This window comes from Ascidia mentula, chromosome 2 (genome assembly GCF_947561715.1).
Source record: "Ascidia mentula chromosome 2, kaAscMent1.1, whole genome shotgun sequence".
Classification (NCBI taxonomy): Eukaryota; Metazoa; Chordata; class Ascidiacea; order Phlebobranchia; family Ascidiidae; genus Ascidia; species Ascidia mentula.
In genome coordinates, this window is record NC_138567.1 from 5852810 (window position 1) to 5869663 (window position 16854).

The 16854-nt window shown below is 40.3% G+C and overlaps 4 protein-coding genes across 6 annotated transcripts; 2 read left to right on the plus strand and 2 right to left on the minus strand.

The window, feature by feature from the left end:
• Positions 1-5742: 5742 nt before the first annotated feature.
• Positions 5743-9049, minus strand: LOC145889280 (tubulin epsilon and delta complex protein 1-like). Of its 2 annotated transcripts, XM_082980214.1 has the most exons (9): positions 8863-9049; positions 8692-8798; positions 8255-8636; positions 7970-8068; positions 7812-7898; positions 7469-7642; positions 6375-6495; positions 6036-6228; positions 5743-5848 (listed from the first exon to the last, which is right to left on the minus strand). In XM_082980214.1, the coding sequence occupies exons 1-9, from the start codon at positions 8989-8991 to the stop codon at positions 5833-5835; spliced, it is 1308 nt and encodes a 435-aa protein (XP_082836340.1). In that variant the 5' UTR covers positions 8992-9049; the 3' UTR covers positions 5743-5832. The 2 variants fall into 2 exon arrangements, with proteins under 2 accessions (XP_082836340.1, XP_082836341.1); XM_082980215.1 differs by lacking the exon at positions 5743-5848 and having other exon boundaries at positions 5942-6225; positions 8863-8995.
• A 250-nt stretch (positions 9050-9299) lies between these two features.
• On the minus strand, positions 9300-9868 carry LOC145889281 (baculoviral IAP repeat-containing protein 5-like). Its single transcript, XM_082980216.1, has one exon. The coding sequence runs from the start codon at positions 9779-9781 to the stop codon at positions 9374-9376; it is 408 nt and encodes a 135-aa protein (XP_082836342.1). The 5' UTR covers positions 9782-9868; the 3' UTR covers positions 9300-9373.
• Positions 9869-10198: 330 nt separating this feature from the next.
• LOC145889770 (6-hydroxyhexanoate dehydrogenase-like) lies at positions 10199-13020 on the plus strand. 2 transcript variants are annotated; one of them, XM_082980800.1, is made up of 8 exons: positions 10199-10348; positions 10672-10840; positions 11020-11158; positions 11457-11617; positions 11939-12048; positions 12107-12295; positions 12467-12616; positions 12760-13020. In XM_082980800.1, exons 1-8 carry the CDS (start codon positions 10256-10258, stop codon positions 12865-12867), a joined length of 1119 nt encoding a protein of 372 aa, XP_082836926.1. In that variant the 5' UTR covers positions 10199-10255; the 3' UTR covers positions 12868-13020. The 2 variants fall into 2 exon arrangements, with proteins under 2 accessions (XP_082836926.1, XP_082836927.1); XM_082980801.1 differs by having other exon boundaries at positions 11035-11158.
• A 417-nt stretch (positions 13021-13437) lies between these two features.
• Positions 13438-16666, plus strand: LOC145889973 (6-hydroxyhexanoate dehydrogenase-like). Its single transcript, XM_082981021.1, has 8 exons — positions 13438-13515; positions 13900-14062; positions 14549-14681; positions 15258-15418; positions 15607-15716; positions 15831-16019; positions 16236-16385; positions 16559-16666. Exons 2-8 carry the CDS (start codon positions 13930-13932, stop codon positions 16664-16666), a joined length of 984 nt encoding a protein of 327 aa, XP_082837147.1. The 5' UTR covers positions 13438-13515; positions 13900-13929.
• The last annotated feature ends 188 nt before the right edge of the window (positions 16667-16854 follow it).

The following is a 16854-nucleotide window of genomic DNA, read 5'->3' on the forward strand; positions in this document are numbered from 1 at the left end:
GACTGTAAGATCCATCGATACAAAATTCTCGGCAAGCAATGGGTATTGACTAAGATAACTTATCAGCGTATCAATGCGAAATTCCATGAAAGCGACGAAGGCGCGTCGGTGCAACCAGTAATTGATCCCCAAGCCACTTGACTGACAACCGACAACAAGAAATCCATAACGACGCAGTTGAAAACGTCATGGCCAGGACGCTTTTATCAAGCTCGTTTTGGAAAAAAAAGCAACAGTAAGGGCGCCACAAAGTACGGTTTCTTCCACTGACAGCTTCCAAAATGTAGTATTAACATGGGCAAAAAAATCGTGGCACCCATTGGAATGAGACCGATTATACGAATATAGCAACTTAAAATAATAAACTCTGTTAATACGCCATGGAAACTTGAGCTTACTGTGGTTCATAGCAGGATTTTTAGGACAAAAAAAAGGGATTTATTTAAATTTCCGTAACAATTTACCAAAGCCACGCACCCAAGCAAAGTAGTATAGTTTGACCAAGTCTACATCACACAGCCTCGCAGAACAACGAAACAAGCGCAAACGTCTTTGCGAAATTTGCCATCAAAATCCTTTTGAACAGTTCTAACACGCCTAACAGCCCACGCGCAACAGCTGAAAAAGATTAAAAACACAAGGATGCAATGCGGGTGACTGACAAAAGGATGTGAAGCCAAAAGTTATGTGTGGGACCATAACTAAGATGCAAAGGCGAACAAACAAAGCGCACGACAGACACCCGTGATTTGTGTTTTTAACTCAACTGCTGGGGCCCCACGGAGGGCCTGACGTCAAAGCGAGTATTTAGGGTGATAATACGAAGGCGCGGCGAAGCGGAACGGGGTTACGTGGCAAAATATGGAGGTCAGACCGAGACACCGCACGGGAAAACTTAAATAATCGTGAAGATTAGACAGGTTGTACTGGGAGCGTCACACCACTTTGGGAGTTAATGTTGCCACACAGAGGCGGAGACGAAGAAACAACAACACAACCTTGAAAGCGACGCCGACGGGCACGTGGAAAAATTGGTCCTTTCTTGGTTTATGAATGAATGTGGGCCACAAAAAATATCGCAAATTTGACCGCAACCGCTCCTGATGGTTGAATTTTTCGTTATAAATTTTAGGCAAAAACGACCTAAGACAAGTTAAAAAAAATGCGCTATGGTCTGAAATGCGTCTCCCAGTTAATCTTTTATATAATGCCACATCAAACCAACCTAAATTCGTCGTTTTGTTGTGCGTGAATTTACGGATCCCTGAGAGCATCGGTAAAATTAGCACGCGGTTGACAAAAAAAATGATAATGAGTCTCGGTCAACTACAGAAGCGCTAAATTCCTGAACCAATGCAGTTTCGCGCTCATGGAAAAATTTGCGCTAATTGTTCGCACACAAACACATCCTGAGCCCGACGATGCAACCGGAATAAGAAACGGGGGCCGCGGGGTCGGGGCTCTTTCCCCCGGGGGCGCACGTACTTGCAAGAAAAGTCGCCTCTAAGCGCCTCTTCGGTTTCAGCGAGTCGCGCGGGCGTGGGAAACGGCAACAGCAGGTGCAGATAGGGTTTAACTTTCGCGCTGCTACCCGGTCGACTCAGAGGCTGCCCGCGAGCCGCCCATTGCCGCTCAACAGGGCGTCGCGACCGCTGGCCTTCGCATCCTAATTCACATGGAACCCCCTACCCAGTAGCCCCAGAGGCACTTGGTTGTTCGAGTGGGATTGAAACTGTACGCCTCGCAGTCCTTTCCAAACTATTCCGGCTACGGTGAACGATGCGGTGAAACCTTAGCTGTATATGACGTCAGAAGGAGAGGACTGGCGTTATATGCGGGATTTTGTAGTACCTCGTCGCATGGAAACAATTCGTGCTTGCTTGGCGTAACAGACGACAGATTATTCATCATTTCGAACAATTAGACTGGAAATAAAGAGTCGTCACATCCGCATTCAACGACATTTCGATAATAGGGAAGACATAGCCACGGTGACTCAAAACATCTAAAAACCCCTACCAATGATATCGTGCACTCCAGTGGTTCCTAACCTACGGTTAGCGGACATCCAATGGCGCGTTATTTGGTACCGGAGGGCTCATGCAGTAAGAGCAGTAAATATAAGTTGGTCACATTTTTTATTCCTTTTTAAAAAAATGTTTGGTTTCTAATCCAAAACTTGTTTCGTCACAAGGCCAAATTTAACATAGGAACTGTAGATGACTTTATGAAAAGGGTCCGGTTGGGTACCACTGGATTAGCGTGTCGGTCGAAGTGCTTTAATCCTTTATCTTAAGATAAACAAAGGCAACGACCTATTTTAAAACACTCTGCTGACTCCAATGTAAAATGTTTGCCATCACGTATTTGGAACTACCACGTGACCTATGACTACTTTTCATAATTTATTTTCTAAGCGTGACCGACAACTGGCAGGGATGGGTTGAGCAAAGTCATCGACAGAAAGCCGGCAAAGGCGATTACAGCCTTCAAAGTTCTGTCAAAGCAACCGCCTACTGGCGACGAACCAAGGATACGCAAATAGCGTGGCAGAGAGAGATGCAATCTGCGAAAAGATAAACCTTTCCGTTTGTTTGAAAGGGAAGGTCGTTCAACGGCAACAACCTAGGGGAACGTGCGAAGCCTAAGCAGCTCAGGGTTGTTGTGTAACCGGAGACGCTTATGCATGAGTTAATAAAGGCTTCGCGACGGTTCGCTTAAGACTATTTGCATCAAAGCAGCGACCAACTGCAGTAACACGGCCTTGGTGGGTTAAAGAGACAACGCTCAGTTGATTTGTTCCAAGAAAATGTGCCCTCACTAATACTTGCTACAGAAAGCAAATCCGCGTGCCCAAGAAAACGATACTTTGAATTTATTTTCTTGACGTTTTAAAAGAAATCTGCAAATTGCCATTAATTTATTTTTTAATGCGTTAACCTTGTTATACTTTTTTGTGTGTGTTAACATTGTTCATATTAAACATTGGGCTTTTACGCAAGAGTACAAAAAATGTTATTTTGGGTGTATGCGGTTTTCAGAACGACTTAAGGATTTGAATTTGTGAAAAGAAAGTCTGGGGATTTTTACAGGCATTTGTGTTTGGAAGAAATCACGGAAAACGCGCAGCACGCCCGTCGCATTCATCCAGTGGAAACCTCGAAAAAGCACAAACAGCCATCCTGTTAAACACGGTATAACATTTCTCTGGGAAAGTAAAACAAGAAACCCAAGCCAGGCGACTCGGGGCTGCACACAATGAGATAATTGGTGTTGTTTTAATATTTACTGGCCCTTTCAAATAGCGTTGATTTCAGCGTCCACTCAGGGGGACAATTAAACGCACCATATAAATTACTTCGGTTGGCGCTGGCCTTTATCACTCTGGCAACCAACAACAGCATTAGGGCGATGAGACCGCCACCGGACGCCTGGATTGGAGGAAGCTCTGAATGGCATTCCTGCAGATGGCAGGTTACGTTAGCGTTAATCGAACATTCGACGCGTCAGTTGGATTCTATTGAAAAACGGGCGACAGTCCTTATAGAGCCTGTAGGCACTGATGAGCGCACAGGGTGTCTGATTACTACAGGGCCATTGTATCCAGCTCCTTTGTGCTGCCCAGCAATAAATGATGACGGGTCAGCGCTTGCGCACTGCGGCACAAAGCGACGCTGACAAAAACAGGAATTTTTATCCGATAACATTTCAGCGCCGGAGCAGGCAACAACCCGATACTGTTGTGTTTGTCATCCAGCACTGGGGCCGAACAATACGCCCGGGCGGCAATCGTAAAAACAAAAGCGATGGTCGGTGAGAAACCGGATGCCCGCGCAAGTATTTTGTAGGAGGGGAAAGGGTTGGAAGACAAAAGATGATTCGCGCGGTAATTGGTTAAAAAAATCACCGGTTTTGGAGCGGTTATATTGGGTATATGGCGAACGCTTGTTGTTGTGTTACCGTATTTAAAAAGTCGTCTATAATGTTGTTAATTTGGGACGTTTTGGTAACAGCTTATGTCTAATAAAATTTATTCCCGAATTTTGTCTGTAACTTATTCTTGAAAATTCGCCCAAACACAAGAAAATCACGTGGATTGTATCTTACTGAGCTGTGTTACTTTGTAGGCAGGGGGTATTTGTCAAAGTGGCTGCAACAAGTTAAAACCCTATTAACAACGCATTATTTTATTTCCAAATTAAATTTACACGTTGTCAGGCAACCAAGCGAACCGAAAAATACAACTAGAACTTGTATAAAGGATGTGAGAATATTCTGAAAACCAAAAGCCTTTTCAATTTTGTTCGAACACTGTTGCTTCCTGGTCAACATCTCACCGATTATATTTTAGAATAAGCAATGTATTGTGGAAGGTGGTGGCGAAAATTAAATAAAGAAGTAACGGAAGACATTTAAACCCAGTCAATGCAAGAAACTGTTCAGGAATTAAATAGGGAAGTATTGGTCAGTTGCACTGTAAAATAATGTTCATGTATTTGCTTGGCCATAGTGTTTCCACCTTGTTTTCTCCGTAAGGTTGCACCTAGTTTGGTGCCCAACGGATGATGGTGATTGTATAGTCACCACAAAGTGGAAGTCTTTGCTTGGCCGTTTGGTCAGCAAAGTCGTCTGAAAGTCACACCAGCTGCACTGATGCGACCTTTTAGGTCGAAACAGTGGCCATCTGTCTGCAGCTTACACAATGTTCATCACGTAGCCATATATTGGTTACAAGTGATGACACCACGTCCAATTTTAAAATCGCGCTGCTCGGAATGGAAACATGAAAAATATGAGTTTTTACGGGTTTATAATACTATCAGACACTGGACGATTGCTTTCACTATAGGCTGTACCGGTTAGTTTCCGAAATAGAACATGGTTTGACACAAAGCTATACTACCCTTTGCCAACGCATACAAAACTATTCTGGAGTCGCGGTATGTTGCTTCCATAACAGCATCGAAACCAATGAGAAGCCACCAGCGTAAGCAACAAAACCGCACATGTATAAAACCACAACCATCCCTCCAACGGTTTCTTGGGAAACGACTTGTTTTCAAATTGATGAAGTTACAATCGTCCAATATAAGGTTACCAAGCGGCGTCGACTGCCGTTATTCTTGCGAGTTTTGTGGTAAAACAGCATCTGGCTCCAAGCGACACAGTGGGTTGTTTTCGCGTGGCAACAGTATATGGAATCCGTCCTGTTTTCGCGACAAGCCGAGAGATCGTAATCCGACATTGCGAAAATTCCATCTGTTGTCGAACCTTGCTGAACGAAACTAAAGCCATTGAGAAAGTGGCGGGACGCGTCTTTGTCGACAGTTTTTACCCAAACCACACCCGTCCACTGTCTTGTTCCGTGCTCGTTTACAATACCAACACCTCTGCCAAAAGGAAATCGCCCCGTTCGAATCACCAACCGACATGGAAACGATACTTGCGAAAATACAGGTGGAGACAGGTATAGTTTGTCGTATTTTAATTAAGCCGTCAGACTCCCGAAAACATTTGTGGCCTGTTTGCCGTTAAATGAGCGAATAAATCTGCTCGAAAGCGTGACTCATGACTCCAGTTCAGTTAACAGACAAACAACAGCGAAACCGCAACCAACTAAACGCAGTTGGTCTCTGGTGGATATCTCGTAGGATAACATTGTGCTTTTTCAAAGTGCAATAAGTGAGTATTGCGTTATATCGTAACACACGTGCAAGTGGGCTCAATTCTGAGGCACGCATTGCTCACCGAAACAAACGATAACTTTATAGCGCACGTTGCGGCTCCGCAGCACCGTCTAGCGGTTTTGACAAACAAGTTCTAATCGTTGGTTCAGACGTGATCGGTTCTAAGATAGAAAGATAATGTTATTTCCAGTCAAGCAAAACATTTCTGAGAGTAAGTAATTGTCCGCAAACTTAAGAAAACACAATATACAGGGTTAAAATGGTAAAGTATTTTATTTAGTACAAATAAATATAAAAAAATATCACAAATATATGACAACAAAGATACCAGTTCAAATAACCAATTACGTAATTGCAGTAGCAGGAACCAATATTGCATGTTCCCCGAGTTTGGTGTTGATTATCATGGTAAGTTCTTCGGCACAAAGTTGTTCCATTTGATGAAGCTGCGTAGCGACATCTAGTGCCTGTGCCCGAAGACGTTCAAGTTCGTGCGTTATTGGCAAGGTAACTTGGTGAGTGGACGATTTTTTGACGTCTTCTGGAAACGCACGAAATGTTATACACACTTTTTAGGGTATATTATACAGTTTTGAAGACATGACACGTAAAATTTGTACACCAACTTAAACTTTTTGATTATTTTAAGCCTGAACATAGACATGTACAATTGACAGGTATACTTACCACTGAGCGGGTACAGCTTGAACTGTGCCTCAAGGTCATTGGCATGTTGCATTATTACTTGAACATGTTTGGTAATTTGATGTCCCTGTTCCACCCTTACTTTAGCCAAACGGTCAGAGTCCTACAAATAAGCAAAGATGTCTTTACCACTGAAGATTGCATGTGTCAAAATAACATACAAAGCAAAATTATTACCGTACTGTAAATATTCTACCAGTGCCATATCATGCCCACCTCACAACTTTCTTCCTTCTCATGCAATCAATTAACGACATACAGAATAACTGATCTAATAAACTGTTGCTCTTTTCCCTGATCTTGTGTGTTTTTCCTTGTTTTACCTGTACATGCTGTTTTCTTAACCAAGATTTTTTTTTTAAATCAGTACAACTGCCCTATGCACGGTAAACTATTATACACCTAAATTAAGACTGTGAGCAAACAAAACGGATTTTCTGCATTTCTGTAGTCACCCACAAATAACATCTGGATGTGGCATGTAACCACACATTTACTGAAAACTGTTCCTTAATTTTTACACAATCTAGCCCTCTGGTTGGCATTGTATTCTATCAGCGACACCAATTTTCTATTTTGATATTAAGTGAATGTTATGAAACTAGTTTTCTGTGTTTACTTGCAATTTCGTATTTGCAAAAACTGAGAATCCAGGGGAAATCGATTTTTCGTGATTGCTAATAAATTAGCTGACTGCAATTTAAAACTTCTGTTAGTTTCATAATATTTACTGAAAACATGACATTTGAGCAAGTGGATTTCTGACACATTGACAAACACAAGTCTGTTTCTTGCTTGTTGTGTCACTTTGGTCATAAAATGTATCTCAGTGAAGCATCACAACAACCTGAGGTCTTGTATTTACAATGACACAATTTGTCTGATGCAACAAACCTTCAAAATTAAACAAATCTACATTTTTCTCATGATTTCAGAGATAGGAATAGAAAATCATAAAAATTTTACAAAAACTGGAGTAACTTTGTTTTTTTTATAACACATAAATACATTGTCCTAAATGTAATAGCATACAAGGCTTAAAATAATTAGTATAGTAAAATTTTGTAAAAATTTACCGATTTGGCCAAGTCAAGCCATTCCCTTTGACTTTCATACAACATCTGTTTGAGCACATCAAATGCCTCAGTCACTTTATTGAGATCTTCTTGAAGCTCTTTACTCGATGAAACAGTTCGTAGGGATTCGGTATTGATACTAACCACATGCTCATCAGAGTCGAGAAGAGAGTGCTGCAAAAAATCATGTTTTTGAAACACAACATTGATGGTGGTGTTGCATAACACTTTCATACACATAAAAATTAGTAATGTTTATTCAGATTTTTTGTGGGTATAAATTATTTAGTTGGAATGATAATGATTGTGTAAATGTATTTATTCACAAACCAAATTGACTTACTAGCCACTGCCAGAAAGTTGACTCCAGCTGTTTCCATTTCTGGTAAGAATGAATAATTTGAATTTTCCTCTCCATATCCTTTTCACACTGAAAAATAAATTATACTGTATTTCTCGATATCTTAGTCAAGCCATATTATCTTGAAACCACACACACACCAGGTGAATAAGAACTGGGTGTTTCAACATGAGCACTTCATCTGCAGAAAGACATTGACTCATGGTCTTGTCAACATCATTTCCTGTTTGCCTTTGAATCTGAAAAATATAGTTTTTTTGCTTAATGAGCTGCCCATTTTGGTATCCAAATAACTGCAAAATTTCAATGAAGGGCATAACGTCAACAACCAATGACTTTTGAAGACAGGATGACACTTGCACATTACTGATGAAAATCAAACAAAGTCTTTGAGTTCACAACATTGTGGTACATATAAAACAAACCTGTGCATTTATTTTTCTCACATAGAGCTGAATAGAAACCAGAGCATTAAATTTCAGTTGAACTTTTCCGAACATCCATGACAAGTAATTCATTTTTCCCGAAAATGTCAGAGATTCAAATTTACAATGTCTTTGCATAGGTCCCAGAGTGGGACCAAACATTGATTCCAAAGCACCAGTATCCAGTTTGGCACCAGTATATGTTGCCGCACAGGTTTTGTCTTTAAACTTTTCACGTAGCAATAATGAAAATATGTCTGTAGGCTGAAGGGCAGCATGAAATATTTCTGACAAAACTTTTGTTGCATGAAGCAGCCAGCCAAAACACATCAGCAGCTCTTTACTTGAAGCTTGGTTGCATATAACTTCAACTCTTGGGTACCTTAACACACCAACCACATTAATTAGACCAAATCTAGGAAACCACCACAACTTACCCCAAAACGTTTAACTTGTGTGCAAGAACATCAAGCTTGGTTTCAGCTTTGTGTTCTTGGTCAAAGCAGCTTATGAGAGTGTTAACCACGATCAACATTTCATCAATCTAACAAAGGCAACACAACCATTAAAGGATATTTCGAGTTTTATCAATAAAATAAAAAACGTACAACTGCAGGTCGATCCTGTTTAGCTTGTCTGAATGTATCTGGGCTGACAATAATTGGTCGTGGAGCATATTTCAACAGGCGGCAAAGTTGAGCAATGCATTCTTTGATGGAAGAACTGGTTGAAGTCATAACAGTTTTGAGTCAAGACAACTTAAGATCATAAAACATACTTAAAGCAAAAAAAAAGCATGAATACAATTTTAAATACACACTTTTCAGGAAATATCACAAGTCAACAATTTTAAATTTGTGACAAGTACACACAAAAACTTTCTCCATAGCAAAAAAAGTAGCCTATGTCGGAAAGTTTTTATAAACCAATGTAAAAGATCAGTGAAAGAAAACTCAAGAAATGTAAAGAAGATATGAGGTTGATTGTGACAAACAGTTACTGGCAGTGGGTTGTTATCATAATTTTATTCTATAATATTCTATAATGTTACTTGTCTATTGTAACTTCAATAATTGTACTTTTGTTTAGCATGTTGTTAGAAAGACACACAATCAAAAACTACTTTTTTAATTGCAATTCTTTGTTTATACGTTCTTGTTCTTCCCTCAAGTGAGCAATATCTTTCTTACACTCTTGCTGTATTTGGTTAATGCTGTGCTGATAACAAAACCGAATCATGTTTTCCACCGACATTTGTTTCAAGTCTCTGGTTTTCTGCTGGAGGAAGGGACAATTCGGACAGCGCTTCATATGTTCCTGCTCAGGAACATCCTCAGGTTCCCAACCCTCAAGATCCTTGTAACACATGATACAACGGGCGGAATCTGGTTCACTATCGGGATGTGGTCGAAAAAATCCTGCGCTTGCCAGGCTTTCAGCTGTGCACGTTGCCCCTTCAGCTTTTACATAAGGCCATCCATCGAATGTTTTTAGCCGATTTTCGTAAATGATCATTGACTGATCCATGTTACACGTTGATGGTCAATCGAAAGAAAATAACCAACTAACAGGCAAATATATTTCGTGTAAATCAAAACAAAAAAAATTGGTTTCAAAATTGCGCGAAGTAAATAACGTTCTTTGAAACAGTCTTTACGGGTACGCCAATCTTTGTAAGGTCACGGTTGAGCTAGTTCGGTAAAATTGAAACAAAAAACTCAAAACTTGCAATTGTTACGACCCATTTGTCATTCGTGGTAATTTCACAAAAAAATCACACCTGCCAAAGAATGTTAGTTGGCATATTAAATGGAGCAGAGTATATGCTGACAAAAACGTGCGGTTTGCAGTGGGCGGTTGACCATGCATGCAAATCAAACATGTTTACCATGCACGAACGATCCCCGTGAACCGTATGTTGGTGCTTTAGGTTTGCTTGTACAGGACAACGAGCGCTGTATTGCGTTGTATATTTAAAGCCGACATTACACTCTATTAAAAATGAAGAGGGCTCAAATTGTGGAAGCAAATCAACCATTACAGCTAAGTGAGGTTGAAATGCCAGAAGTTCCAGTCAGGGGTTTAATTCTTAAGGTAAGATGCAGTCTTTGTTACATTAAACCACTTGTGCAGTATCTAAAGAAACAAAATGTCGTTTAAAAAAATTGTTGCAAAAGAGGTAAAGTGGGCTTTGCAGTTTCACGCTTTCACGCAACCAACCGTTTTTTTACCCACCATTTTTGCATGGTTCAAAAAAACGAAAGTTCGCAATGCTACTGCTTGCACCGTGGCCATTTCCGGTATGTGGCATATATGTATATGTCATACAAGTAAACTGTGCCAACTTTGATATCCCTTTTTCAACTTTTCACTTAAGTCTGTTTGGACATAAACGCAACACGACTTTTATTTGGCAGACCATATTTACCGGTATATGTGGCTCCTATCCTATGCAATGCAAGGACGTAATCAACATGGGCGGAGGTGTTGAAGTCAACATGTCTCAAGCATTTTACAAATTTCCTATCACACCAGGGCACGAAATTGCTGGAATTGTTTACCAGCTGGGATCCAAACAGCCTTCAGGTTTAGTAGGCTATGTTAAAACACTGGTTGCATGAAGTGCAAAGTGTAGCATTGTTACAAGACTTTGGACGTCTTGTTGTCGTCAGACACCTTAATAATTCAATCCACCTGTAGATTTTTGCACCATTGCATGATTATACTGCATTTTTGCGCTTGACGTACTTGGATTTTACATTTAGATCATTACCTAAAAGTTGGGGATCGAGTTGTCATTTACCCGTGCCGAGGTTGTGAGAACTGCGTCCGCTGCAAACGCGATGAACCGAATAAATGCCAAACACGCCTTGGTTTGAACTACGGGTTCGGAACACCCGGCGGGTAAACTATGTGTTCACACGTTTTACGCTTGAAACACTGCTGAAGTGTTGACTGCATTTCCAAGAAGTCGTTGTTGTCGTTAGACGACATACTTCCTATCACGTATTTCGCACATGTCTTGCTCTTACTTCCTGAATATTATTTTACAAACATGACATGATTTTCTTTATACCAAAACTGCATGAAATGTTTTACTTGCATGTGCCCTTACGTCCAATAATAGTTTATCATAGGTGCGACGTCAATGTCTACGCAATAGTTTTTACACATTATCAAAGCATTATCGACCGTATTTCAGTTACGCAACATTCGTCAGCATTCTTGATTCCAAACAAGCTATCAGGTTGCCCGATAATATACCGCTAGAGGTCGGTTGTATGTTGGGATGTGCGGGGTTGACTAGCTACAGTGCTTTGGATGCCGTCAAATCATTGCTAATGGAAGCTGTGTCTCTTGAAGGTAAATATTACAAGTCTCAATACTTTTATAAAAAAATAGACACATTTGTCTTTTCCAAGACGTTGCTTTAAAATCTAAGAAATAAACATGGTATAGCTCCCTGTCTTTAAATTAGGTTAAACGTAAACAAAATAATTTCGAAAATAAATATAGGGTCTATACAAATTATACCGTGTTTGTTGACAGACTGCAGAAGTAAACAATGCGTTGTACTGTATTTTAATTATGCACTCTCGCGATAATGCCAACTAGTGTTTTGTGTCAATAAATTTGATTAAGTTTTATTCAAGCATTAACATCTGAGCATGTTCGAATGCACAGGAAAAGCGAGCTTGTTGATAACCTCGACGGGTGGTTTAAGTTGGTGGTGCGTTCAGTTGGCCAAAGCGCAATTGCCCAAAGAAACGAAGATAGTCATCAGCAGTACATCTGTAAGTGGTTTAAGGTATGATTTTTATGGTATTTTAACCAAATAAGTAATACCTTTAGACGGAACGAATCGAGCAGTTTTTCCCTGGAAGTCAATGTGACGATACCGTACATTGGGATAATGGTGCATGCGACGATGAACTGGTTAATCGCACCAAAGAAAAGAGTTGGAATGGTGGATTCGACGCATGTATTGATATGGTTGGGACACCCAGAACAACAAACATTGCTTTGAAAAGTCTTAGACCCGTAAGTTGTCCAATTTTTTTAACTGAAATACGATTGTTTGTTATAATTATAATTCGGCGAATGAAGAAAGAATTGAGTAAATTTGTGTTAATTCCGCGCTAAACTATTAATCTTTATTAATACAAATCTTATAACATGGGTGTACGATGTACTGATTAAATGTTTGATCAGAATGGAACGTTGGTTCTGGTCGGTTTCTCGGGTGGACTTGCCAGCTTTTCTATACCAACCCTTGCGCTTTGGACCAATGTAATCAGAGGTTCCCTTACTGGAAGTCGGAAACAGTTCCTGGAACTCATTGACCTTGTGGCGACAGAAAAGGTCAAATAAATTGTGTTGCTTTGTTACTTTATCACATTCAGTTTTACTTTGTAATGAAGGTAACGTTTTTAAATTAAATTCAAGCCAATTTGGAATGTTTTTGTCATAACGTGGTCATTTCAATTTGTAAATTTCTACTTTAGATTATTCCACCACCTATGAAATTTTTCACGTTGGATCAAGCCAACGAAGCTCTGGATGAAATAACGAACGGCAAGATAACTGGTCGTGCCATCTTTCAGTTCGAATAGCTTGTATATATATATATATGGTACAGCCAATATAAGAAGTCAAATTAAATACTTCTCTATTGTTTCACCCATCGGTTGCAAACAGCATAAGTTAGATCAGTGTAAATATTCTGTGATATTTGTCTTCTCGTGTCTATCAGTTTGAAGATTATTGCGCATACAGCTTTTACTAATATTTAATACTCTACTGTTGAGCTTGTTATGATACATCGAAGTTTAAATTTCATTTTCTCGTCGTTGCAAACAACATTTATGCAAAAGCCTTTTGCGCCTGAGATTCTTACATGTGTTTAGAAAGGCGTGGAACCGCAAAGTGTGATTCCCAACGCGGCTAAGTAGAAAACGTGTGTGATTTGCAAAACTTTCGTCTGAAAGCCGAGATAAGTCCGCTCGCAGTATTGAACGTAAATGTGGACCGAATTATCCATTGGAAGCATCGTTCCTGTCGCTTTAAGCCTATATGCTCAAGATGAAGCCACAGCGAAAGCAAACATTGCCACGCATAAAGGTTCCACATGTCGGGAAGGCAGGCGTTTTAACACAACTAAAATCATCATGCGGAGAGCAAGAATTGTGCAGCACAACCAGCCTTTGGCTATTGAAGACCGTGATATCCCATCGCCACCTCCTGATGGGATTGTGGTAAAGGTAGGTGTTTGCACCAATATGTATGTATATCGTATACGATAATCGCTTCTAAATATGCTAGAGCAATTTTGTTTTACAAAAAGCAACAAATAAACTTCCAACGAAAAACTCGGTTGTAGTTTTAGAGAAATGATTTGGCGATGTTGAGGTGGATGTCATCTCACTATATCTCACTAATTTATTTTTGGTGACGGTAATGACGCTATTTATAAACTAACTATTACCTGTCTTCAAAAACTAACTTTTTGTTCTGTGGATAGCGAGCCCAAGGCTAACGCATGCGTCTGGGCTTAAACATGTAACAAAGTTGTCTGACTTATTTTGATTTTGTGATAATGTTTCGCATGATTTGTCCATTTCCGAATGCGATTTTTGTGTATTTAGACTGCATACAGTGGAATATGCCACTCGGACATGAACCACTGGAAAGACAGGATCGATCTTGGAGGAGAAATCTTCCGCATCTCCCAAAATCCCAAGTACAAGGGTGTCCCGGGACATGAAATATCCGGACATGTTTACTCGATGGGCGCCAACGCCTCGAAAGGTTAGTACGTGACCTTGTGTATCGGCGACATTGCAGCAAAATCGAACCACATGTGCACGATAGCTGCAGGTAGAAACATGCCTACTATAGCGCAAATACCCTCAAATACACAGTTGTCTTGTACTTGCTTTCGCATGGCTCACCATAAAGAGAAACCTAATAGATTGCGTTGTAATGGAATGTCATGCATTGGTAACGCTTCGAGCCGGTGTGAATTTCAACTGTGTACACGCGGAAAGGGGAATTACTTAGAAACAGTTGACCATAGTCTTATGTTTTCAAACGGATTGTTTTATCTTTTTGCTTCTTGCTCCTCTGGCTCGTAATTTCACAAACCCTGCCACGTCATCACACGTCAACGACATGACAGTGCATTTTACTGACAGGTTTACACAGCCGTTGCATTTATTTGCGTGACCCGGCGATTTACCTCAGAGGCTAACGCACCCATAAGTTCAAAGGCGCTTTACTCCCCTAATCTAATAGATAGCGATCTGAAGATTGGAGACCCTGTAGCTGTGTATCCGTGGATGGGATGCAAGAACTGCGGATACTGCCTGAAGAACTGCCCGAACATGTGCGACGTTCGCTCCAATGTGGGAATGGATTACGAAGGGGGGTAAGTTAAATGCTAACAACGATATTTCGTAAACAGTGAAACAAATTCAAGAAACTGCCGTCAACTGCTGAGCCTTTCGGAATTTGTGCAATTGTGCCGAAAAAGTCAAAAAATGAAAGGCGCTTTTGGGCGGCCAGTTCAGTGCTATTTGCCCAAAGCACTCAACTTGTGCGGCAACTTTATAGATCGTACGGAAATGTGCAACGTAATCTTTCCACAGTGAGGCGTTGGTTATGTTTGTTCTGTGGGTCCAGTAACCGTTTTGTGAAAACAACGGTCTTGGGCGGTTGACCTTTTTAAACCGTGTGACCCGCCCTACAACCGTGTGACCCGCCAAACCACTACAACAAATATTTGCCGATACAGTTTACATTTTCCAATATCGTCTCCTTAACTGAACGTAAGTGATCATGTGTTGGATAAACGTCAAACAAATTACCATCAGAACCGGGGTTAACTTTAACTTGCCTGTTGGTTTACTTAGCCCAGACCCAGCAAGCATTTTTCCGAAAGTTTGCTTTACCCGTTTTTCGTACTGAGTAGTTCATTAACACAGCGCTGGCAACTTTCACACAGGTACGCGACGTATGTTCTGCTCCCACACGTCAAGTACGCCCTGAAAGTGCCCGAATCGGTGCCCATGGACATTGCCTGCATGTTGCCCTGCTCAGGAATCACGGCCTACAACGGCATGACCAAAGCCAGACAAGGAATTGAAACGGCCGTCGCTTACGAAGGTCAAACTATACACAACAGATAATAATGTAAACTTTTAAAATGGAAACATATTTCTTTACTTCAAACATTTGCATATGAGTAAAACGAGTTATTGTAAAAGAACTCTGGCAGTGTTTGAACTAGATAGCACGCGATTGCACTATGACTTAGAAAACAATTAAAACGTGTTTGTCATTTTTCTCCATAGGAAAAGCCAGTTTGATGATTGTTGGTGCCGGTGGTCTTGGTCTCTGGTGTCTGCAGATATGCAGGGCGAAATTTCCCGAAACAACAAAAATTGTGATGGCAGATTTGTCGGTAAATACGTTTGCCTCAACAGAATTTTTTTAGCAGCTTTGCATCACGTTTGTAAATAGGCGACTGAATGGAATTAAGTTGTCTGTAATCATAACCTACAGACGATTTGTATAGGAGAGTCAACTGGAAGTGGCAAAAAAACTTGGCTGTGACGACACAGTGGTATGGTCACGTGATAAAGATGAGGACACACTCGTGAAGTTGACGATGAGCAAGAGTCTGGGAAATAACGGCTTCAATGCTATTATCGACTTCGTCAACACAACCACGACTTTCGAGCGCGGTTATGATTGCTTGGCAAAGGTTTATTTCAAGTTTTTTTCATTCCAAATGTTTGTTTGTGAGGATACCTTGGTCATTTATTCTTTACTTAAAATTGGTTAGTTTATTCCCAACCGTCCTGTGGAACTGATGATGTAAGCAAAATAAGAAAGTTAAAATTTAACAAACATACATTATGTATTGTATCAGAAAGAAAGTTATAAATCCCTTTTTTAAGTGCGAAATATTACTTGACAGAATGGAATCATGGCTTTGGTGGGTCTGTTCGGTGGAGGGGCTCAAATTTCCCTCCCCAAGACAGTTTTTGGGTCGAAGCAGATCCGAGGAGTTTACACAGGGAGACGAGAACACCTGGAAGATCTTTTGAACATGATGACGAAGCAACAGGTAAATCGAACTGTTGGTTTTTGTGTTGAAAATTATATTTCATCGCCTGTTTGGTCTTGGATCCATGATTTTATGAAAACAAACTGATTTAAAGCAAAGTTTTGCTGCGAAACCAATTATAGCACATAAAAGTTTGCAAATACTGTAAATGTTGCATTTCTACACTTCCACAGCTTGTGTCCCCTCCGATCAAGTACTTTAAGTTGGAAGAAATAAATGACGCATTCCAGATGATGGACCAGGGAAAGATGAAAGGACGTGGAATCCTTAAGTTTAATTAAAGTTGATAAATTTCACTCACAGTTTTCGCCTGTACATGGAATAAATCAAGACCACATTTATTCTAATTGAAATTGTAGATGTTCGAGAATTTATGTGAAATGAGTCATGCTGACTCAGCTAAAATCAATCCCAAACACATAAATTACCTGCAACATTTTGTTAACAGACATCACTGATGCTTATAATC